This window comes from Gekko japonicus, unplaced genomic scaffold (assembly GCF_001447785.1).
Source record: "Gekko japonicus isolate JY-2015 unplaced genomic scaffold, Gekko_japonicus_V1.1 scaffold2332, whole genome shotgun sequence".
NCBI lineage: Eukaryota > Metazoa > Chordata > Lepidosauria > Squamata > Gekkonidae > Gekko > Gekko japonicus.
The window spans coordinates 68,794-92,597 of NW_015167121.1; the positions used below are offsets into that span (position 1 = coordinate 68,794).

The window sequence follows — 23,804 nt, forward strand, 5'->3', positions numbered from 1 at the left end:
ATAGGAGTGGGAGGTTGCCTATAAGGAGTGGTCAATATTGAAATCTAAAACCTTACTCAAGGAAAACATCTGGGCAGGTGTGAAACCTTGGCATCAGGATGCTTCATTGTAGTGTAGATGAAGCTGGCCATTCCATTGTAAACCAAATGTCCATTTGTCAGGGAATACCAGTGCAGGAACAAAGCAGTGATGTATTGTACATGACCACAAATGATTCTGCAATGGGGGCTGTCTCTTCTCAAAGCTGTTGTTTCTTACTGCTCAAAATAATGGAGGTGTGTGCTTCTTCACCAGGCTGGTAACTGTGTAACTGAAACCTTATTCACGTGTAAGGATTGTGCAGGCACCTTCTATGTGTTACATCACAACAGGTGACTTAAAGTGTACAGTTCTGTGAGCCTATGTGTGTGCGTGCACAGAAAATTGTGTGTAGCAATAAATATAAGTCCATAAAGCAAAATATTAAGTTCATTCTCTAACAATGTTTAATCAACATCAGTGCTTCACTTCCTAGATATGGATCTCTAGGCATTGTCCCTAAAGGCCTTTTCAGACTAAATGAATGGGGTTTCCAACTGGATTGTAGTAGGACATAGCAATTACTGTTTTTACCTTGAGTCCATTTGAATATTTTAAGATTTTTTTTCTATTTAATTGACTTATTGTTGTGACTTTTAATTTGTTAGCTGCTTCCAGGCCTACTGAGTGGAAAGGTAGCCTACAAAATCTAAATGAATGCATAGATGAGTAAAAAGAAGACAAATGGATGAGTGCATCTCTTGAAGCACTGTGTCAGCATCCATAGGTTTAAATAAATGGAACTCATCTTAGGGTTAGTAGCAAGAAGGGCCTGTGTAAATATCTGGTAATTGTACTGTGTTCAAGGAGGCATTGAAGTCAGATGGACTTGTTTGCCAAATGATCTGTGGAGAAGTCAGCAACTTGGCAAACTGTCTGGCGGTATGGTATGTCCAGCATGCCATCTTGTGTACCGAATGTTTCAGCACTCGCACTTTATGAGACTCTTGTCTTATTGTAATTGAATTTTAAACTGTTTTTATGTGAATGGTCATTTACAGACCAAATAGGGAAGCCACCCTGAGCCCGCTTGCGGGGAGGGCGGGGTATAAATTAAATTAATTAATAAAATAAACTTGCTGGGTTTGTTTAGTCTGGAAAGACAGTACTGATTTAATCTCTAGGAAAACAGCCAATAACGATGGTAAATAAAATGGCTAACAAGTCCATCAATGGCTACTAGCAATGATGACTAAAAGAGAGCCAGTTAATCTCTGGATACCAGTGCTAGGAGGCAGTGACAAGGGGAGGCTTGACCAGTATGCCCTTTTCGTTGGCCCTCCAAGACAACCAACTGGCTATTGTGAGAAACAGGATAGACTACTGTTGGATCCAGCAGGCTGTTCTTATTGGACTCCATATTTATTTATTTAATTAATTCATATCCCACCCTCTCCCTGGGGCAGGCTCAGGGCAGCTTACATAATATTATGAGAAAGATAAAACAAGTAATTGAATAAAATCACAATAAATATAGTTCTATGAAGCAAAACTCTTACTGCTGTGCTGGGTGGCACTACAGAGAGGTAGTGGTTGCACTAGCAATTCCTCTTTATTGCCATTACCACCGCACATAGGGCCAAAATAGATTCTAGCTTCAATTTGGTTTGATTCATCTTATGTTTTTGCTACTACCCCTATAAGCTTTGTCAACTCACTTCCCTGGTATACCTGAGAACTGGTGACATTCTAGTCAGTAAGGGAAAACTCTATGGGCAGTGGTTTCTGTAAGGTATTCAATAGCTGCCATTGAATGCATAACTGTATGTGAACAACATAATTGAAATGCCATGTAAAGCTTCGTCCTGGGCTAGGATCCTAATCCATCCAATCGTATTGGTAGCCCAGGAAGAACCAACCAATCAGGTACCAGCAAGCTCCCTGAGCAGGAACATCTATGATTGGTCGTTATGTAAACAATCATATTGGTTGATATTTTACAGTAGGGCGTGGCTACATTAGCTGGGAGAGTTTAAAAAGGGAACAGCTTTAATGCAAAAGCGATGTTGATCCGTGTTGGAGTTGTGTTCAAGTTGATGAATAAAGCTGAATCTTTGCTGAATCACTCTCCAACTACTTTGTTAAGCGAGCGACTTAGCAGTTTCTACTGCCAAAACTATCGCCACGATCCAGCTATTGTCTGGGGTTTCTGCATGTCTCCATTCATCTTGGCAGGAAACTCTCCTTAGGGATGTTAGAGAAACTATGAAACAAGGGGCTGAACATTGCCTTATTCTTACAAAGGTTAGCTCCTGTTTAGTATCTGTAGGGTTCAGACTTACCTCTCCATGACAACAGGACTGTTGACATAGTACACTTTGGGACCCCAGAGAATGTTTTGAGCCTGCCTGGTTAGAGAATACCAATTCAAGTGGGCATGGCTCAGAATGGAAGGGAATTGCTTTTGCCTATCCTTGATTAAATGAAATTGCAACTTGGTTCACTGTCCAGAGCAGATTATATAGAAGCCAGCCAAAGGCAGACTTGATGTACATACAGACCTGCTACTACAATATTGCTGTTCAATGTAATTTTACAGTAATTTTGTTTAGGGTTACCATATTTTGAAAAGCAAAAAAGAGGACATATTTCCCAACTGACTGCTTCAAATGAGTGACCACTATGACAAATCTCATTGTAAATACCCCTACTATTTAAGCTGTGATCATTGACATTTTCATCAATTTTTTTAAAAGAGCCCAAAAGAGGACTCCCCCACACAGACAAAAAGACATGTCCTCTAAAAAGAGGACATCTGGTAACCAATGTTGCCTCTAAGGTGTGTAGTTTTGTGAGCAGATACCCTGTGAGCCAAAAGTAGTCCTAGTGTTAAAACTGTGAGCGGGCTGACATTTTTAAAAAAATGAGTGCACAAACATACAAACAACATATAAACTATTATCATTTGTATTACAAGCCATATATTTATATTAAACTTATTTATATTTATATGAAACATATTTGTATTACTTAACCTCCCAGGCTTAAGGGCACAGAGAGTCACTTTGCAAAGCACCAGAAGCCACCAGATCGCCTCTAGCAGGCTGCTGAGCCCAGCTCCCCACCCCAAGACAAAACAAACAACCAGGCAGCTCACCTCAGGAAGGGCAGAAGCTGGGCAACAGAGCAGTTCTCCTTCTGGGCCAGGGTATCTCCAGGAGCATGAGGCAGAGGACTGCCGGGGAGGGTAGCAGCGCCCTCTTTCATAGGGTAAGCAAACTGCAGCTGAGGGGAGGCGGGGCCAGCCCAGATTAGGAAACACAAAGCATACTGCTGTGTTTCTGTGCTGCCTGAGCAAATGGATCCGTGCTGCATGGCCATTGGAAAGGGAACCTCTGCACCTGTGCTGTGGTAAAAATTGCTGCGCTGGCCAGGGGAAATCGGTGCGCTAGCACAGCTTGGCGCAGCTTAAAGGGAGCCTAGCTGGTAACCCTAATTTTGTTACACTCATGAGGTCTGATATGATCAGATGGAATTGCAGTCTCCTTGGAGCTTTTCAGAAGTTGAACAATCACATCTCTAGTCTGGTGTTGCTCACCCTCCTACAATATTACCTAACAAAGTTAATCAGTGGTTTTCCCTGCCCACTTAATGGATGGTTTGCTTATGAGCTTCTCACAAAATAGCTTGAGATTATATTGGATTATATTCCTCTCCATTTGACCTCTGAGGGACATGTGGTGCTTGCATTTCCAGAATTCAACAAATAAAAAGTAGAGGCTGCTGTTTGGATTGTGTTCCCCCAAGGCTTGAAAACCATATAGGATCACCATAAGTTGACTGCAACTTGAGGGCGCTTTCCACTACCACTAAGGATCCCGGCAGCAGTAAGTTAACCATACTGGAAGGGAGAGCACTTCAGCACTCCTGTGGCCAGTGCGAGGATAAGGGGGTAAGAGTGCAAAAGCACTGGGAGGGGGAATGTTTGTATTCTCTACACACCTGTTTCACTGGATGATTATGAGGATTAAGGACTGTAGGTTGAGGGAGGAGCATGTGTATTTCTAGTGCTGCTTTTCTACTGCCTCTTAATATTATATGTATTAATGCTTGTAACTTGTTCAGATGTTTGTATCTTATGATTGCTTGCTGTTCTAAAGTGCAAAGCTATTCAGAAATTATTGCATACCTGTCAATATGTCTGATATTGTATATACCTTCTTAGATTAATTTAAGAGCTCTGCTTTGTGAGAACAGGAGGACAATTTAGTCCAGCGTTCTGCTTCCAACAGTGACCAACCAGATGCTTCTGAAAAGCATAGATGCTGATCACAAAGACAACAGCTTTCCCCTGTTATGTATACCCAGCATCTGCCACTCCTCTGTTTCTGAATATGTAGATTCCAATAAGTGTTGGAACTAATAGGCACTGATAAGCTATCCAGTTAAGAAGACAATGTCATAGAAATGTATCTCATAGGTTTTGAAAAGCCATTCAAACCTAGAAAAAATCAGTGATGTACCTGACACTTATGAATGCATAGCAGCACTTTTCAGAGACTTCAATTAGCAGTAGTGATGATCTGTATGTCTTTGTATAACATAGCCATGTACAACTTGGGCATGGAACTTTGCTTACCAGTTTGCTAAAGGGTTCCACTGCTGTGGTGACTTCTCCTGAAGCGCTCTTTTAAAGGAATGTTAATGCTTGAGCTGATGTTTACTATTAAGATGTACTAATATTTATGTATTTATTTTATTAATTCCATTTAAATAGATCCACTGCAATAATGTTGCTCTAAAACAAAGAGTGCAGAGTTAAGAGCTGTGGATTTGCACATGTTATGTGCATTACAACAAAACAGCTGAAACAGGAAAAGTATTGAATGGATGCAAATTTGTACACAACAGTCATGCGTGCTCTTCAGTGGCTTCTTTTACCTTTTCTCGTGGTACTATTCTATGTGTAAATCTCACATATGCAGAAACTGGTGATGAGAACCGGCTGTTATCCTAATCTTATCCTTATCCTGTAGTCTGATTTACAACTGAATCTAGGTTTCATGTGATGACTTTGTTAGAGTTCAAAGTTGTTCATCATATATATTCCATCTGTTTTCATGTCAGTCAAAGCTATGGAGATACCTGCTGTGTCCCTCTCCCAAGGGAGCTGAGCATGTTATACTTTTACCCAAATGCTTGATGTGATTCTCAGTATGTGGGGGAAGCAACAAGTTGGCTGGCTTGCACAGCATATTTACTGTTTCAAAGAAACAGCGTACCTTGAAGGTTTGCATATAGAAAGAGATGCTGAGATACTGTTGGTAAAGGCTTACTTAGAATGTCATTGGCAGCTTTTGCAGTAGAATATAGGTTTGGTTAAGAGGACCATTCACGATGCTCTTATATCTGCACTTCTGTGGGATTGGTCCTGCCACACTCTGTGGGGAAGAAAGCTGGCTGTGGTGCCAGGATATGCTGGCTTGGTGACTTGAAGAGTTTCCTCTGAATCTGCATTTGAAACTGATCCAGTAGGTAACTTTCCAAATGTAGGGAGGTTGTCACAGGTGTTCTTAAACAAACAGTGTTTGATGTACATTCTAGGAGTGATGCACTTGCAGGACCGGAACTATGTATGTGCTCTCACTGCATGCATTGAGTTGGCCATTGTTCAGAAATGGGGGAGAAAGAGAGCTTTGCATTCACATACGCACCATCTGGCATAGTGAGAGTACTGGGAAGAGGGGGTGAGGATCAATGTCATGAGTTTTGCTTGCATTAAGAGTTAAGTTGCTTGCTTGACCAACATGACCAGGGTAGCTCAACCCAGGAGTACTCAAACCACATTCTTGACACTAAAAAGACAGATTCATACATTATCGTGATGGTGTGGCTATTTTGTGAGAAGTACAGTTAACTAAGAATTAATTGAATAGACTGACTAACCCTTCTAGGAATCTGTACAGTAATTAAAAAGATTATTCAGGGTTCCATACCACTTGCATTATAGTGACACATGCACGGTTGAGCTCATGTATCGCTTACTCTTGCATTGTGCCTTGCGGCAAGAAGTAGCGTGGAAACTGGGATCAGCATTTAAAGACTGAATAAGACATTGAGTGTGAATCTACACTTTGTTTTGATGCTTTATAAGCTGATTTCCTGTTTAAGAAGTGCATTTAGTATCTGCATTGTAGGAAGAGTATACATTGCAAACCACAAAGTAAGTGATTAAGGCTGAAACCTTTCTTGTTTACAGCTTCAGAGGATAGAAATGGAATGTACGTGCTTAAACAGCAGAGAAGTTTCCTGTGTCTATAATATTGCCACTGTGGAATTTCTGGTGTAATTGCTATTTGATTATTATGCTGGTTACCACTTAATGAAATGCTATATTCTGAAAATGTCCACTGAGAAGGAGCTTCAGTTGCAGTCAACAGGGCCTGCTTTGACTGCAAAGCAGGCCCTGTTGATTACAGCAGATGCTGCTTCTCAGTGGATGTTTTCAGGATTGCAAGTGGTAATAATTAAAGTGTATATGCGGAGGTGAAAGTGTAATGTAGTTGCATTGCACAATTAGGGTGCTAAAGGTAGCTTCCCACCCTGTCATCTTTCTAAGCACCTCCCTAAAAATAATATTATGTCCTTTTTCTGCACAGATACTAAATATTTATCCCATTCTTTTTCACCAGGAGAATTGGTAGCTCCAACTGATCTCAGTGAAAATGGCTTTGGGCAATCTTACATCGAAGGCTGTGTCACTTTACGATGAATGGATTAAAAATGCTGGTGAGTCTTGATTCCGATATTTATGAATACTATGTAAAACTGAAAAAAAATATTTATTCATATATTTTACTACATTTTTATTCCTCCTTTCTTATATTCTTATATTGAAGGCAGCTTATAGGTTCTCATATGTTTAATCTGCACAATAATCCTGTGAGGTAGGCTAAATAGAGAAGGACAGGCATTTCATGGCAAGTAGGGATCTGAATCTGTCTCTCCAGGCCCTGACCAGCACTTCAACTTGTACACCATATTAAGCTGTATGTATGGTGTGACCTAGATGCGTTCAGTCTGATCAGGCAGAGATGGGGGAACAGTCTGAAAAGGATAGTTTTTCATTTGAGAAGGTGCTAAGATTTCACAAGAAGGAACAAAAGTCATGTGCTAATAGAGGGCAGATGTGACATCAGATTAACTAGATTTTTGTTAGATATTCATATTACATACCAGAAAAAATTGCCTGAAAATGAATAATGTTTAATGTGAAATTCTTACTAGAAACTCATATGACAGGTAGAGAGTAGGGATGCCAGACCCCCTGGTGGGGGCGGGGGTTCCCCACTTTCAGGCCCCTACCTTTTCACCACTAGCCTGCTGGATGGCGGGAGGGAATTACCCCCCTCCAAACAGGGAAGTAGGATGGAAATTAATGCAATGTGCATATGTGACCCGGAAGTGATGCAGGCACATTGGGGATGTCGGGAAGGGGGTTTTGTGCTCTTGTTTTTGGTCAAAACTATAGTAGAAGCTAATTCTACCATAGAGTTTTTGCCCAAAAGCCATAGTGTCACTCCCCTGACGTGCCTGCATCACTTCCAGGTCACATAGGCATGTTGCATTAATTTCCAGCGTTCCTCCCAGCACCTGATAAGTGTACCCCTCCATCCTCCGGTGGCAGCTCAGAGAGGCCTGGCAACCCTAGTAGAGAAATATGTGGAGCAAATGAAACTGGGTAACATTTATGCCATCTCTAATATAGCTGAGTGTTGCAACCATATTAGTGTCCTGGAAGTTTAGATTATCATGGAAGATAAATAATGATGAAAGGCAAGGCGGCCAATAACTGCCCTGGTTGTTCATATTTATGGGCCTTATCAAATACAGACAAACCTTTATAGAGTATCTTCAGGACTGTTAAGAGTTTTGCATATGCCAGAACAGCTAGATAATCTGTGGATATTCGAAATACCCTTTTAAATGTTAAAAAAACCTTACAGTTGTCTCAAAAAAATTCACATTTCAACCATTAAGAATTATGACTTGGAGATTCTAAAACAGGACCTGTTTCTCCAGTAACTTTTTTTTGGACTAGTTCAGGTATATCCCCAGCTAGGTAATAAGGGCTTGAATATTGGTTACTATCAAAATAAGAGGTTCAGGAGGCAGTTGGAACTGGCCTTGATTAGCCTTTTAACTTTAATGTTACTTCTGAAATGAGTTCTTCCATTATTTGGGACACTGTAAAAGCATTTGTAACAGGTATGTTTGTTGAGAAATTAGAAGGTTTATTGGGTTTTTTTAAAAAGCATTTAAACAAAAACAGTAGCCAATCATTTATGTTCTTATTTTGAATTTGGTAATAAGCTAGCTAAACCCAAGAAGAATAATGTTATTTTGGTCATCTCTATCGATAATTTGGTAATTTTTAGTAGCTGTCCTATGCGAATTGAAAATATTTTAGGAAAACAGAATATTCCTCAGGTTATACAATCAGATTTAGATAAATAATTTTTGTCTCAATAAAGCTTCTTTTACTTCAAAATAATTTTTATGGTATTAGGAAAAAAGGAATAAAGCTTCAGGCCTAGATGGATTCAGTGCAGCCTATCTATTTGAATGATGAGCTAGTTAATTATTATACAGTGCTGTTTCTTGGGGAAATTGTTCTGTTAACTAGTTAGATATGGCTCCTATTAGATCTAGTTCAATTGGGAGATAGAAGCAAATTTCAGATCTTGGTGTATGTTTCTTGTGTGGCTTAACAAGTGACTACTATAATATTGTATCCCAAATTCTACTTTTATTGATTCCCATGTAGACCTGTAATATTAGGAAATTTATTAATGAAACTTGCTTAGAATGACTAATCCTTCAGTATTGCTCTTAACTAGATTTATAGAAAAGTCCAGGTGGTTGTTCCCAAAAAATAAGGTTTACTTTTGGGCTACTTGGTTAGAAACAATAAGGGATTGATATGCCCTTGGGAAAGGCATAAACACAGTGGAATCCTTCACAGGACAAGAATTTTGAAGACGTTACTTGGTTTTGTAAAATAAATAAATGACTTAATGTAGATGCCACCTTGACAGTTTGATAGAAACTTATTGTTTTGAGCCACAGTTTTCCTTCATTGATGTGGACATTTTATAATGAAAAAATATTACATGTAAATTTAAAAAATAATGCCATATATTATTTAGGCATTATACAGGGGAGGTTCTTTTGATTTATCTGAATATCCTGCAGATCAGTGTCATTGGGCAATCAAGCATTGATGTTATGCATGGAGTGGTAATCGGAGTAGATTGTAGGGCTCAGTCTAAGGTGAATGAAATTGTAGAGGCTGAAGAGGGACTTCAGCAGAAAATACGAACAAAATGGCTCTTGAATGACATTACATTCTTCCAAAGCATTTAACTAAAACGGAAAAATTACTTCCTGTCCTTTGTAAATGAACAGTCAACATAATGAGGGCCTTATGGAAACAATTTGAAAATTGCCATGTTAAGCACCTGAACGAAAGGGGAGGGAATAGTGTGTGTATGGCACACTCTTCTTATGCTTGAAAATGCTACCGTTGAAGGGGCTGGATTTCCTTATGAAATGAGCTGGCTATGTAGACGAATTATGGAACTTTGACCTATCCTAGGAAATACTTGGGTGTTGTTTCTAGACTAGATTTTGTTTGGGCTTTCCACAGCTCACCATGTGCAACCACAATGTACACCATCACACACTCAATAATTATCATTTGTTAAAAGCCAAACCTTGAAAAAAAATCAATGGTGTACTATGCTTACCAGAATGGCTGCTTGCGTGCATACCCAATCACTTTCTCCTCCAACACTAGAGAAGTTATGTTGCCCTGCTCTTGATAACAGTGTAGAGCTGACACAGTGGCTGATGAGAGCATGTGTTTCAGTACTCCTGGTTTCCCACGCTTCCATTATACAGGAGGGTAATGACCTATGACTTAACGTTCCTGCTCTTCAAAAGAAGCCTGAGAGTGGACTTCTCTGGTATTCAAGGAGAAGGATTCTAGCCTAGCCTTGTGTCTGACATCCTAACTTCCTTCATGCAGGGAACTTTTTACATAAGAAAAGCAGCTGATCAAGTAGTATTCCTCATCTGTATTTGTAAGAGGTAGAGCTAGGCTGTACGTCTTTTATTTATTTTTTGCATAGGTAGATTATCTCTAAGGCTGGCAAATTTGTTTGCACAAAAGGGAATCTTGAAGGAAATAGCTTGATCAATTTGAAAAAGGGGAGCCTTTCCAGCTATGGGTAATAGCTTGGCAAATGCTCTAGTAGGTAATGGTGGGGGAAGAAAAGGGAACTGATATCAGACTAGCAAGAGAATGGAGTAAGATTGCAGAGGGGAAAGATACCATCAAAGTAGAGGTTGAAAGTCAATGCAAAAAGTAACCAGGAAAGTGCTAAAGCATAAGGGGAGCCAAAGTGATTTAGCAAGCATTCTAAAGATGGGTGCTATAATAGGTATGAAGGCCACAGTTCTTTCCTTACTTGCAGCTTTGAACTTCAGACTTCCATTTCTCCTGTCTCATATTTCCGGGCTTGGAAGAGTCACTTTCTAGCCCACTTGATAGGGACTTCCTTGTAGTGCTGTGATGTTGACTCCTCCTAGTTTGCAGGGTGCCCTTCCTTTTCCCCACAAAGCTTGGAGTTGGATCTCACAGTTTTGCTCCAGTTGCAAAAGCACATTCCTCCAGTAGAAGAAAAGAAACCTTCTTCCTCTGATGCAAGAGGCTCAAAGCCTCTTCGTTCAGAGGAAGAAGGTTTCTTTTCTTCTGTTGGAGGAAAGTGCTTCTGCTACTGGAGGAAAGCGCTTCTGCTATTGGAGCAGAACTGTGAGAGCCTCTTGCAGTGGAGAAAGGTTCCTTCTGCTGGAGGAAAGTACCTTCACTAGTGAAATGGATCCATATAATAGGTATGAAGCTGATCTCTCTCTCTCTTCTCTATTGAAATTGATCCATGATCTCTCTCTCTCTCTCTCTCTCTCTCTCTCTCTCTCTCTCTCTCTCTCTCTGTGTGTGTCTTCTGTAACCTTTTCCTATTTTTAATTATGCTCATTACCATTGCTACCACATTACTGTAAACAATTCCATATTCTGTGTAGGGATATAGGAAGAATTTTGACAGAGAGAGAAATGATTGGAACAACCATCATCATTTCCAAAAGAGAAAGGTTTGGGGTTTTGCTTATATTGTGCACAATTGTGAAACCTAGTTCAAACAGTTGCTATGAATACAGGTTAAAACAATCTAGAAAAAAATGTGACAGTATCGTAGTATATTCCATAAAGCGCTTCCACCGTGTCATTGGGAAATCCACACACTCATGTTTATCACTCAGACTGCAACAGTGCATAGTGAATTGGAATTGTGACTTGGCCCTTGCAGGTCAAGTCTCAGAAGCAAAGCTTTCGCCAGTGAGGACAGGGGTCGTGGCTCAGTGGCAGAGCATCTGCTTGGCATGCAGAAAGTCCCAGGTTCAATCCTCACCATCTCCAGTTGAAAGGATCAGGTAGAAGATGGTATGAAAGACCTCCGCCTGAGACCCTGGACAGCTGCTGCCAGTCCAAGTAGACAGTACTGACATTCATGGACCAAAGGCTCCGATTCAGGATAAGGCAGCTTCGTGTGTATTTACTGTGTTGCCTTGTGTCAGTAGAAACACCATGATTTCAGATGGAGGAGTCTGTACAGTGATTAGCAAGGAACACTGGGATCAGGGTACACAAACACAGCAACCTCCCACATTAACCTGAAATGTTTGTCCAAAGCTCTTTCTCACTAGCCCCTATCCTATGCCAGGTGTGTTGCTGACAGATCTTCTGGTTGCCTCATACTTGGTACACTTGCTAAGCAAGTTTGTGAGTTTGCAAGTATTTTGGATGAACAAGCTTAAATTCCTCTGATTTCTCAATCATTTAACTGCAGATGTTTTGATTTACTTGTTTCTAGGTATCTTTTGGTTTATTTTGTGTTAAATGGAGTCTGTAAGCTGCTTAGGTAATTGTGGTAGAAAAAAATAAAAAATTAGAAGCAAAACACATTTAGCTGCAACCCAAGAGTGATGTAATAAACCTTGTATTCAGAGGAGTTGTACAAATGCTATTTGCAGTGTGACGCACAAAGCAAGTTCCATTGCTGTTTTGTGAATTGTGCAACCCTACACTTCTCACTGTATTTAATAGGGCATGGCATGATTAAAAGGGTGTGGTCTAGTGAGATGGCTGAGGAGAATACACTACAGATGCTGGCCAAATCCCACTTTGATGGATTAACCCATTTATGTATACAGAAGACACAAATCTTAATATATAAGAACATAGGGAATCTTGGACAGCAAGATTAAAAAAAAACCTCCCAAAGGCAAGTGAACTAAATACCAAACTGAGACAGCTCCAAATCAGTGTTATGAAACAAGTAAGAGGGTTCATTGCAGTAAGAAATTGGGGAAAGCTGGCTTGTAAGTGGTGTGTCAACATTCCAATCCCCCCCCCCCCCTATTTGAAATTGGGGCCTCCTGATTGAATTGCAAGTTACTGTACACAGTCTTGGCCTACAGTCCTGTGTCCAATTACATGCTTGGCTTTATTCGAATAACAGGGCACAACTGCACCGTAGGTTTTCAAACTGTGTTCTAGTAAACTCTGCCATTCCTCTCTGCAAAGGTAGGTGATGGCATCTAACATCCAAGAAAGGGGAGATGATTGTTTATGCAGCGGTTCTCAACCTGTGGGTTGCGACCTCTTTGGGGGTCGAACGACCCTTTCACAGGGGTCGCCTAAGACCATCGGAAAACACAAATTTTTGATGGTCTTAGGATAGGGCTTCCAAGTCTCGCCAAATCGCGGCGGGGGATTGCATCTCTTTGCAGAATCCCTGCCGCGGGGACGGCAAGACGCGTTGCACCCGCCGTTGCCAAGACATGACGCTACGTGTCGCTCTGGCAACGGGGGTCACCACAACATGAGGAACTGTGTTAAAGGGTCGCGGCATTAGGAAGGTTGAGAACCACTGGTTTATAGTATCTTGTCCTGTCTACTCTCTCCCCTCCCACTACTGCCAGGAAGAGCCAGAAGCTGTAGGCACTCGCATCTATCTGCCTGAGTGACTAAAAGTCTGTCCTCATCTGGTGCTACCTGATCCACAGTTCTGGATTGTGGGCTACCTCCCTTATGGTCATAGTTTTTAAAGAGCAGCAGCTTGAGGAAGAAGAGTGGGGAGAGGAAATTCTGACACCATTGCCTCTGTGGTTACCTTCATAAGTGACCACTGCTTTTCCTCCTAGCGGCACTTATTTAAAGTTTCAGAGACCAAGGAATCTTTTTCTGTAGAAAGGGTTCCCTGAAGGTTAAGTAAGAAGGAAAGCTGCTCTTGTAATGAAAGGATTTTGAATATGGACCCCGCAGGAAAATACAGACCTGTTTTTCAGACTGTTCCCCACGGATGTGATTCTTGCCTACATCACACCTTCAAGAAGATAGTAGGGACCTAATTATCAAGCCTTTTCCATTTCTTTTTCTGGTTACCTTGTGAGCGCAAGTCTCTTGTGATAGTGGGGTTAGTATGCAGTAGTATCTTGGGGTGCTGCGAAATAAGCGGTGTTAACATAAAGAGTGGGAGGAAATGGTAGTGATATTGAGTATTTAGTTGGGCAAGAAAACCCTGCTTAGGGAGTTCTGTCTCAACTTGTTTTCACCTGCAACTGATGAATGACTCTGTTTTCTCACCTTCAGGCTCATGTGGAAATCTCTGCCTTCACATATTCATTTGTTGCTTCTCTTTCTTTTTACTTTTCCTATCTTGTTTTTGGTATCATCATCATCATCATCATCATCTCACCTTTCAAATTGAGACTCAGGGAGGTTTACAAAATGTGGAACAAAATTCAATAAAAAAAAAGAAAGGAGGGCCTCCAGTAAATAATGCAGTTGGGGTAGGATTACAGAACTGGAAAACAATGCAAATGAAAAACTGTCTAAGGCCATGTCATGCCATAATGAAGAAAGGTGGTTACAAAAGTAGAGGGCATTGCAGTAAAAAAGGGAGGTGATAGGTACAATAAACATTTCAATAGACTTATATGCCCTGTAGTTGGCCATTCAGAAGAACTGGTTGCCCACTGAGTGAGACAGGATGGTGGACTAGATGGACCATAGGTCTGATCCAGCAGGGCTGTTCTTATGTTCCTAATAGAAGCTATCTCCTGTTCCATTATACTACCACTCTAATTTCACTGCCTTAAGTAGGTCTCTTGAGAAGTAACATATAAATTCTCTGAAAAAAATATTTGTCTCTTCCTACTCATAATAATTATTTATAAAGTTTATTTTTTTGCTTTTGTGGTCTCACTTAGGTTAACTCAATGTTTTCATTTTTGTCTTATATCTTTTAGATTGTGAACTGGGTCTGGGTCACTTCTGTACAGCACCTAATGTATGTTTTGAGTGTCATCATCAATAACATTTTCTTTAAAAGGACAAAAAACATAATACAGTAGTTATGAAGAGGGGAAAAAGGCTAAGATTGGTACTACCCACACTTTAAAAAAAATAAAAATAAAGGGAGATTTAAGCTTTCTCGGTTAATATTTTAGTTCTTTGCAATCCATAGTTCTATACTTAAATGTGGAGATTGAGGATCCAGTTACCATATTTACTCAAAAGGAAGACCACTTCCCATAGAACATGATTTCCAAAAGATTTTTTATTATTGGATATAACTAACTTGTATGCAAATTTAAGACATTTTTTATGGCATATTGTGGGAGGGGGATCTGGCCTTATATTTGGTGAAATACAGGACATGCGGCACTGAGGGAACTATGTGGATTTCTGAACGTGGAATCGAGGCTCCAAAAGCAGTTGCTTAGAGGGGGTAATATGGATTGGGGACACAGTGATGGAGAGAATGCTAGCTGTTCTCTCCCATGACAATTCTCCAATCAGAACTGTCCCTGGGTTACCTTTTGCCCTGTTATAAACCCTTTTTATGCTGACTTTCTGCCCAGATAGGGTCTCCAAGGCAGCAAGGATCAAAACATTTCAACATTGAAGCAGCAGTTAAAAGTATATCTAAAATAAACAATTCAGTAAACACATATAAACACCTAATACAGTAAGGGAGGAGGGCCAAAAACAATTACTGGGGAAGGGGTTCACCGGACAACTTTTTAAAGTCTTCACCCACTGGTGGAAGACTATTTATTTATTTGGTTTATATCCTGCCCTATCCCAGAATGGGCTCATGGCGGCTCACAACAATCAAAGACATAAATAAATAATAGCATATGATAAAAACCAAGTTAAAACCATCAATAGAACAAGATGGCAGTAACCAGGTAAAACTCCAGGGCAGTCCTTAATATCTCCTGCAGGATGATTAATCCAATAATACATTTCTGTGATATAATTCTGTGGGCAATTCTGTGGGCAGGGGAGCCAAGATAGACTGAATGCCCACCACCTCAACCAAAGACCTGGCGGAACAGATTCATTTTACAGGCCTTGAAGAACCGTAACAAGTCCCGCAGGGCCCTGATCTCACATGGGAGCGTGTACCACCAGGCCGGGGCTATATGCCCTGTTGTTGGCATAGAGGGAGGCAGACTAATGATAGAGTGCAACAGACTAATCTCTCTGTAGAGGTAGTTCCAAAGTTTTGGCACCATGACAAAGACTTTTTCTCTGGTTGCTACCCATCTAGCTTCAGATGGCAAGGGAACCTGAAGCAGGGCTTCCAAAGATGAGTTGAGTAGATAGGTAGGTTCCTATGTGACAGTCCTTCATGTATGCAGGCCATAAGCCATATAGGGCTTTAAAGGTCAATACCAACACTTTGAATTGGGCCCAGAAGCAAATTGGGAGCCAGTATAGATGGAACAATACCAGGCCCATAGCCAGGATTTTGTGGCTTGTGGGGCGAATTTTTTTCTGGTGGGGCTGCCATTATTTTTATGTCAGCTCCAATCCACCCCCAAGCCTGATCACCGGCAGCCACCCCTCACCCTCCCCTCCTACAAGATTTAAAGAGCCCTTCAGCTGATCGGCAGGGAGCACGTGGCCCACCAATCAGCTGGAGGGCCCTTTAAATCTTGCAGGAGTGGAGGGTGAGGGGCCCGCACCATCCCCCGCTTCTTCTCAAAAGCATTTGAAGGATCCATTTAAATGCTTTTGAGAAGAAGTGGGAAGGCGTGCATATGCCCCCCATTCTTCTCAAAAAATCTTTTCAAAAAAATCTTGTGGGGCTGGTCCTTAAAGGAAGGGGGCAGAGCCCCCAGTAGCCCCACTGTAGCTACAGGCCAACACAAGACTGGAGTGATATGGTCTCTACAACCCACTCCGGTCAGCATTCTAATCAACATACTAACTAGCTTCAGGACAGTTCTCAAGAGCAGCCCCACATAGAGCACATTGCAGAAATATAATATAGGTGTTACCAGGGCATGCAACCCTGCTGGGACTTAAAGTGGCCTTGGAGTCTCAGTTTCAACCAGGGGCATTCCACTCTATCTGCATGACTGCTCTCTGATGAAAAATTACACAACAGGGGATCAGCTAAATCCAGGTAACCCACAGAATAACTTTATATGAGATTGCTAAATGTGCTACCATGGTATTGCAAATGCATGGAACTGAATACAACCCTTATAGTAATGTTGGAGGTCTAAAACAACTTTTAAAAAAATAATTCCCAATTGTTAACATCTTTTGCATATTCTTGTACAGTTACCAAAAGGTAGACGAATCCAGTTATGCTGTCAGAAGATACAAGAATGCAATAAAGAAGGCAATTGAGTCTCCTGGAAATACTGCAAGAAATGGAAAATGAATACCTATAGTGGTTTCAATATTCCATTTCAGAGATCGTATTGTAATAGGTAAAAGTGAGGCTTTAAAATAAGTATGACTCGATTTCCCAACAAGGAAATCTGAAAGTGTGTGCTCTCCAAGACTGACAAGTCTTTGATATTGAGCACTACCCAAAGGTTTGTTACAAGAAACAAAAATGAGTGGCATCACTGGGCACCAAGTAGGTTGGAGCAGGGTCTGTAGCTTCATGACAGTTGAGAAAAGCTTTATTTGAGTCCCAAGTGAAAAACCTAGTCACAGCGAGCGTTCAATACCTGGTTGTTGTTTTTTTTTAACCAATGTCCTTCAGATCCAAAGTCAGGGTATTGGAACTACAAATCTTTGACCCAGGGTGCTTTCTCTCACATATTCTTCCTTGCATCAGATAATATATTGGTGATATTTACTCATTAGGTTCATAACTATAGGGAAGCATTCTTCATTTTGTATCCTAAACTTCCAGCTTCTAGCAACAATTTGTGGAACCTGTGATCTAAGTGACTTTCAGACAGCCTAGAAAACTTGTCTGTTCGTTACAGACCATTAGTAGTTTAGAGGTCCATTCGGATTATAGAAAACTATTATTGCTTTTAGTTTATTTTGACTATTTTTATTGGTCATGGCATTTTGTACTTTATCAGATACTAGATTTTATTATTGCTGAAAAGTAGGCTATAAATTCCTTAAATGAATGCACCTGTACTTTTAATGAATTATGACCTTGTTAAAACATGCAGTCCATTTTAGGGAGAAAATACATTTGGTAGTTGAGAACTGCTAAGCACTAAGATGAGCTTTTCCCTCTCTTCTAGATCCGCGAGTTGAAGGTTACCCACTCATGGCCTCACCTTTTCCACAGACAATTATTATTGCAGCCTATATTTATTTTGTCACTAATTTGGGACCGAAGTTCATGGAGAACAGGAAACCTTTTGAATTGAGACAACTCATGGTTGTCTACAACTTTGGTGTAGTGGCTCTTTCAGTTTACCTGACTTACGAAGTAAGTACTGTAAAGGAGTAGATAAATTATTATTTCACCTGTCTGGAGGAACTGATCTTTCTTACAGAGGTTGGAATTGGGGGGGGGGGGCGCTGAGTGCTGAATTGCAGCACCTCATAGCTCAACTATGTGGAGAAAGGAGCCCATTCCAAGCTTGGGAAAGGAACTAGAAGGGCAAAAACTTTACCTTCCAGCTCCTTCACGTTCATGCTATGGCAGCAAACCTCTATTGGGACTGCAGTGCTCTTTTAACAATAAAATAACTGGCCTTTTTAATTTAAAAAAACCCCTTTGCAGCTGTATGATATATAATCTATATAAAGAGGCTTTAATTCTACTGACAGTGCTTCCTGCCACCCTCCACACTATGGGGTCGGATCAGGACTAAATATTCTGCTAATGGAAGGGGAGGTGTTATTTCCCTCTTCCTGCTGCAGACCTCTGATTTGTCCCTCCTGCACTTTCTGAGGATCCCTGTCTCCCAGAGGCAGCATTTTTTGGGGGGGATGAGTGGCCTGCAGCAGGAGGGGGAAAGGCATGGAAATTCTGTTCCTCTGATGCAAGTGCCTTCCATTTGCTGAAAACTTGGCCTGGATCCAACCCAATATGACTAATTGGTGTTCAAATACTCTCTCCTTTAAGCCCCCCCCCCTTTTACTGTGAAAACGAATGAAGATGTTAACCAGGGTGAATCTCACTGATTTGTTCATTTCACTTCACCCTGTGTTGTTCAGAGCGGGGAGGGAACACTCAAGACCCTCCTGAGAATCGCTCCTGGGAAAAACCCTGCCATGTGAACCACCTTCTCAAGTTCTGATACACAGATGGAGACATTCCATCTGATACGCACATGAGACCAACTAGTTTGGTCGATGTATGATATCAGAACAAAATAAAATAATTGCTCACCACTGCTGAAAGTTAGATTCTGCAGTTTTGCTTACTAAAATGTTCTTAATGCTAATCATCCATTCAAAACTGAGAGACTTTGCTTTTGTTGGCTCACTGCTTCTGCCTTTCATTGGAACCTTGGGTATTTCTGCCAAATTGGCAGCCTATCTATTAAAGCAGGGGTGGCCAAACTGCAGCTCTTTCACACATTCTAATTTAATGTTAATAAAAAGCAAATTTGCATATTTCCCAGTAAAAATGTGTGGGTAATATTTGTTCATGTCTTGTGGGTCTCAAACATCTGACTTTTTTTCTGTGTGGCTGTTATGTTAAACAAGTTTGGCCCACCCGTGTCTTAAAGGAATTCACAAGACACCTCTATGAGCTAGACTGCAAATTTTGTAATTAAGCTATTACTGACGAGCTTGTTTATATGCCTGTGAAAATGCTCAGAGGTAAATGGCATGGTTTCCACTTGCATTTTATAATACAATAAAATTTGATAAGAGTTTCATGAATATTTTTCAGAGGCTTTATTTCTGTTGGGAGGTGTGTGTGCTTGAAGTGATGGTACTTCACAGAGACTTATCACTTCTGTCATGCTATAATGTTGGTCTTGTTAAAGTACGTGTCTTCTGGTTTCTAGGTAGCTGTGCAAATAAGTTTTCAAGTTTTATTAGCCCACAAAACATTTAATTGATTGCTTGTCTGTACATACCTGTGCTAATAACTTTGTCCTGTGGACAGCCTGAAGGAAGTAAGACCAATTCCACTTTTAGTGTACATGAGATTCCCTGTCTAATTGTACAGAGGCAATAGCTGTTTGTCACTTGTGGAATAGCTCTTTGCCCACCTATCACTGCAGAATTGTGAATAAAACCCCATCCAGAAAAATCCCTCTTCTCAACATTTCCCCTCACTTATTATTAGTGGACTACCTCTTATGGGAAGATACCATATGTGCCAATCTGCACCATGTATCATACTACTGCACAGTGCTAATTCTAACATAACGCAAATTGAAATGTCTTCCTCTTCCTGCAGTTTCTCATGTCTGGCTGGGCCACAGGCTATTCATTTCGCTGTGACATTGTTGATTACTCTTGGTCACCTATGGCTTTAAGGGTGAGTAATATAACAAAATTATTGTGTTCCATTAAGCTGCAGTAATTTTTCCTTTTTTTGGTCATTGAAGTTTACCACTTAAACAGCAAGGAGCTGCAAATGAGTGGATATGTACCTGTAATTAAAAAAGCATGACTCACCCAGGAGAGGCATGAGCTCCAATCATACTCTTTACACATACACAAAAAGAACATTTTTCTCTTTTATATCACCATCTCCATATCATATGTTGACTTTTAAACCCATTGAAGCTTTAAGAGTGGTTTGTGCTTATAGGTATGGTCTTTCAGAAAATAAACAAAAAGCCTCAATGGGCATGCAGGTTTTCTGTTTTTTGATGCTTCTCTGGCCTGTCTTCTCTCTAGTCTGAAAAATGGTGTGGGTTGTAAAGGAGCTAAAATTACTAAGCTCTTTACTTAAATTAGGCACTTTTAATGAAGCCTTTCAAGGTGTAACAAAAAAAATCCTGGTTTTAAAAGTGCCGCATTTAGACTGGAATTGTTTCTGTTCTCTGCAGATGGTTCGAGTCTGCTGGCTATATTACTTCTCTAAATTCATCGAATTGCTAGACACGGTAAGTTTGTGCTTCAGAATTTATACACAGTGCTGTCTGTGTTCTGTGTGTATATTTTAACATAAAGGAAAAAAATAGTGCTGTGTAAACATCAGTAGGTAGATACAAACCTGTAACCTGGTGTAATTAATCTGGGTGATAAGGGCTGGGAAAGTTCTGTGCTTTCCTGATCGCCTGTCCCTCATATATTACCTCAGTTAAAAGTTTTGTACCTGCCAATTATCTATTGCTATGGTTGCCCTGATTACTTAGCCCCATATTTGCCTGGCTTTCAGGCCTCTTTGAGATGTTGCCGAATAGTCTCTAAGAAACTAGTAAGTTGGGAGGAGGGAATGGTTACATAAGAGTAATGGTACAAACAAATCCTCCCACATCCAGAAAATTTCCCCAGTAATCGAGAGTAGTGGCCAGGAAAGGAAATGGTACAAGAACTATTCCCAAATCAGTTTTGCAAAACTTGTGCCTCTTTATTAAAAGTGTGTGTGTGTGTGGGGGGAGAATGAGGTAATGTAAAAAAGTACCATATCACAGGTTGCCACTTGCCACATGAAGTGTACAGTCATGCTCTTGTGTCCCTGTATGTGAAGAATTTCTAAGCTGCATCCACCCCTGGGGTGCTATGAACCTGGCAATCAGCCTAGAAACATCTGCTTCATTAACATTGCAAAAGCAGCTCTGGTCTTGACCAGTGCCCTCTCAAGCCATGCCAGGTTTTCTAAAGAAAATGGAGGATATATGGGGTTGGATCAAGCCAGCCTTTTCACTTCTCTCTCACCCACTTACCCTCCTTACTACAGCCCTTGTCCCAGATGTCCCCCAGCCCAGTATTTTTTGGTTGTGAAAGGGAATCCTCCCTCCATCTTCACTAGCAGAAAGTTTGGATGGATCCAAGCCAAGAGATCAAATGAGTTAGTTCAGTTCTTGTGACACCAAACAGATCTGACATCTGGTCAAAATGGTAGATTATATGAGCTTTTTTAGGTTGTCAGTAGTTCATAAATCTCTTTTGTTATGTCTGTATCTTCATTGGTGAAATGAGAGCTGAAAGACAATCACCTTTCAGTGCATTTGATCATACAGTCTATTCCAGTATGTGCATTTAACTTTAAATACAAGTTGCACTAAGATCTATTTAAACTGTTTCAGGTTTTCTTTGTCCTGCGAAAGAAAAATGGACAAGTTACATTCCTGCATGTCTTCCATCACTCAATCATGCCTTGGACCTGGTGGTTTGGAGTCAAATTTGCTGCAGGTAGTTGAGCGTTCATTATAATGTGTGCTTTATAAACAATTCAGTATGTTTAAGGGGATTTCTCACCTTCATTTTAAAGAAAGCAACTTTAATATACAGACCACCTTTCTGACAGCATTGGAGAACCAAATGATACAATGGATGCCTGTTAATTATGGACCAAATTAGCCTTTTTTAAATAAGTGAACATATCCTTGAATTTGTATCTTATATGTCTGCAGTATACACAGGAATGATAATTATCTAATGCTGTAGATTGTCTTGCGTAAAAATCTTTGCAATACTTGGCATTTCAAGTGAGAAAAACCTTATATTGAAAAGCATTTAACTCATTCAAAAAAACCCCCCACAAACAACTATTTCAGAGGAGAGTTCCCTCTTAATGTTTCCCCAAATTAAGAAGTCTTGGGTGGGGGTCACAGACTGTTAACTTTTTCTGCTCCCCTTCAAATCTCTGGTTCCAATGTATGAAGTCATACATAATAACTTTGCTTTGCTTTTTTCCTGCAAGATACCTTTGGACTGTAGCCATTGCCTTGACTAGGGTTTCAGATCCAGCAGGGGCTGACATCGAAGATGCTCAAAATTCCTACATGTTAGCATGGAAAAGTGTTTTGACAGGGCAAGGTAGATAATAAGCTCATTAGGAAATTCCCTAGTGAGCTGACCTGGATCACTTACTTAGCCCAGAGAAGTAGAGGCTGCAGTGACTTAAGGTGAATCCATAACTGTGCAATGAGATATTTGTGGTTGCTTCCACGAAGGGGTAAATCCCCATTGTACTCTCATTGCCTCTGCTGTGTTTTGTGTGCTTGCCTGGAAGTCATGGTGACTTCTGGCGACCCCTACTAGGGGCTTGGATGTTTTTCAGAGAGGTGGCTTAATAGCCTGCCTCTGCATCCCACCTCTGGTATTCCTTGGAGGTCTCCCATCCAAGTACTTGCCAGAGTTGGCCCTGCTTAGCTTCTGAGATCTGAGATGATCAGGCTTGCCTGGGCTATCCAGGTCAGGGGCCTCATTAGCTCTGCTAATGTAATGGAGGGTTCCGTGTTACCCTCTCCTTCTTGCCATCTGCCCCCCACCCCCTGCAACCTGTAGAAGTTTTACCTGCATCTTTTTAACTGGTGGTAAGGGTTGTTACACTAAAGCAGTATACCTATTAATATTTTAAAAGCAAGCAAAAAGGGGAATGGGGAATGGCACCAAATGTGAGTAGGGAGATATGAAAATCTGCACCTTCCCATCTGTGTAGTGACCAAACCCACTTTGAGTACAATCCTTCAGTAAAGCACATTTTAGAAAATAGGGGCTGAAGCCAGGGAAGGCCGGGAAGGTGGATGACTGTATGATCACTTTGTATGGAAGCCAACCCCTTCCCCCGAAAAAGCTGCAGGGTTTTTGGGTGGGAGAGACACAGAGCAGAACTTCAGTGTGGAAGAAACCTGTATCCCTCTTTTTGTATGTGGTCTCACAGTCATCATTCACATCAACCATCAGCCGGACCAATGCCTGAAAATTTCTCCCTTTCAAGTGACGTGGCTGCCCTTGACACAAAGTGACAAAGTACATGTGAACTGTGTTGTTGCCCTGACATTAATACCCACCCCAGCATTGTCTCTGATTCCTGTGATGGCATTGCTTTCCCACAAATCACATTGTCCAAATCATCTTCAAAGCAGTTTTGTCAGAATTTCAGCCCTTTTACTACTTGCCTTCTACTCTAGTGACTTCTAACATTCTAACTCCTTATGGAGAAGATAGCTACTATCTATATATCTAATAGTGAACTGGCCCCCTCTGTGCGGATCCTTACATCTGGACATCGGGGGCACTGGGGGGGGAGGGATAGGTTTGTGCACACATGGGGCAGTCCCCACGTGTGCACAAAAATCCTAAATGGTGACAAAAATTTCGGGGGGATGTTTAAATCCCCCCAAAACGGAACGCTCTGCGACCGAGGCTGCCGCTTGGAAGGGGAGCGGCGAGCCGGGAGGGGGAAGGGGAGCGGCGAGCCGGGAGGGGGAGCCGGGGGGTGGGAAGAGCGAGAGAGAGT

The 23,804-nt window shown here is 41.0% G+C and overlaps 1 protein-coding gene across 2 annotated transcripts in view; it reads left to right on the plus strand.

The window, feature by feature from the left end:
- The window catches only part of ELOVL7 (ELOVL fatty acid elongase 7), a 73,612-nt gene that overhangs the window by 41,870 nt on the left and 7,938 nt on the right, over positions 1–23,804 (plus strand). For both annotated transcript variants that reach the window (XM_015412984.1, XM_015412985.1), the window contains exons 2-6: positions 6,711–6,807; positions 17,719–17,909; positions 19,845–19,925; positions 20,443–20,499; positions 21,646–21,751. In XM_015412984.1, coding sequence (XP_015268470.1) covers positions 6,744–6,807; positions 17,719–17,909; positions 19,845–19,925; positions 20,443–20,499; positions 21,646–21,751 — 499 coding nt within the window. In that variant the 5' untranslated portion in view covers positions 6,711–6,743. The remainder of the gene's footprint in view (positions 1–6,710; positions 6,808–17,718; positions 17,910–19,844; positions 19,926–20,442; positions 20,500–21,645; positions 21,752–23,804) is intronic.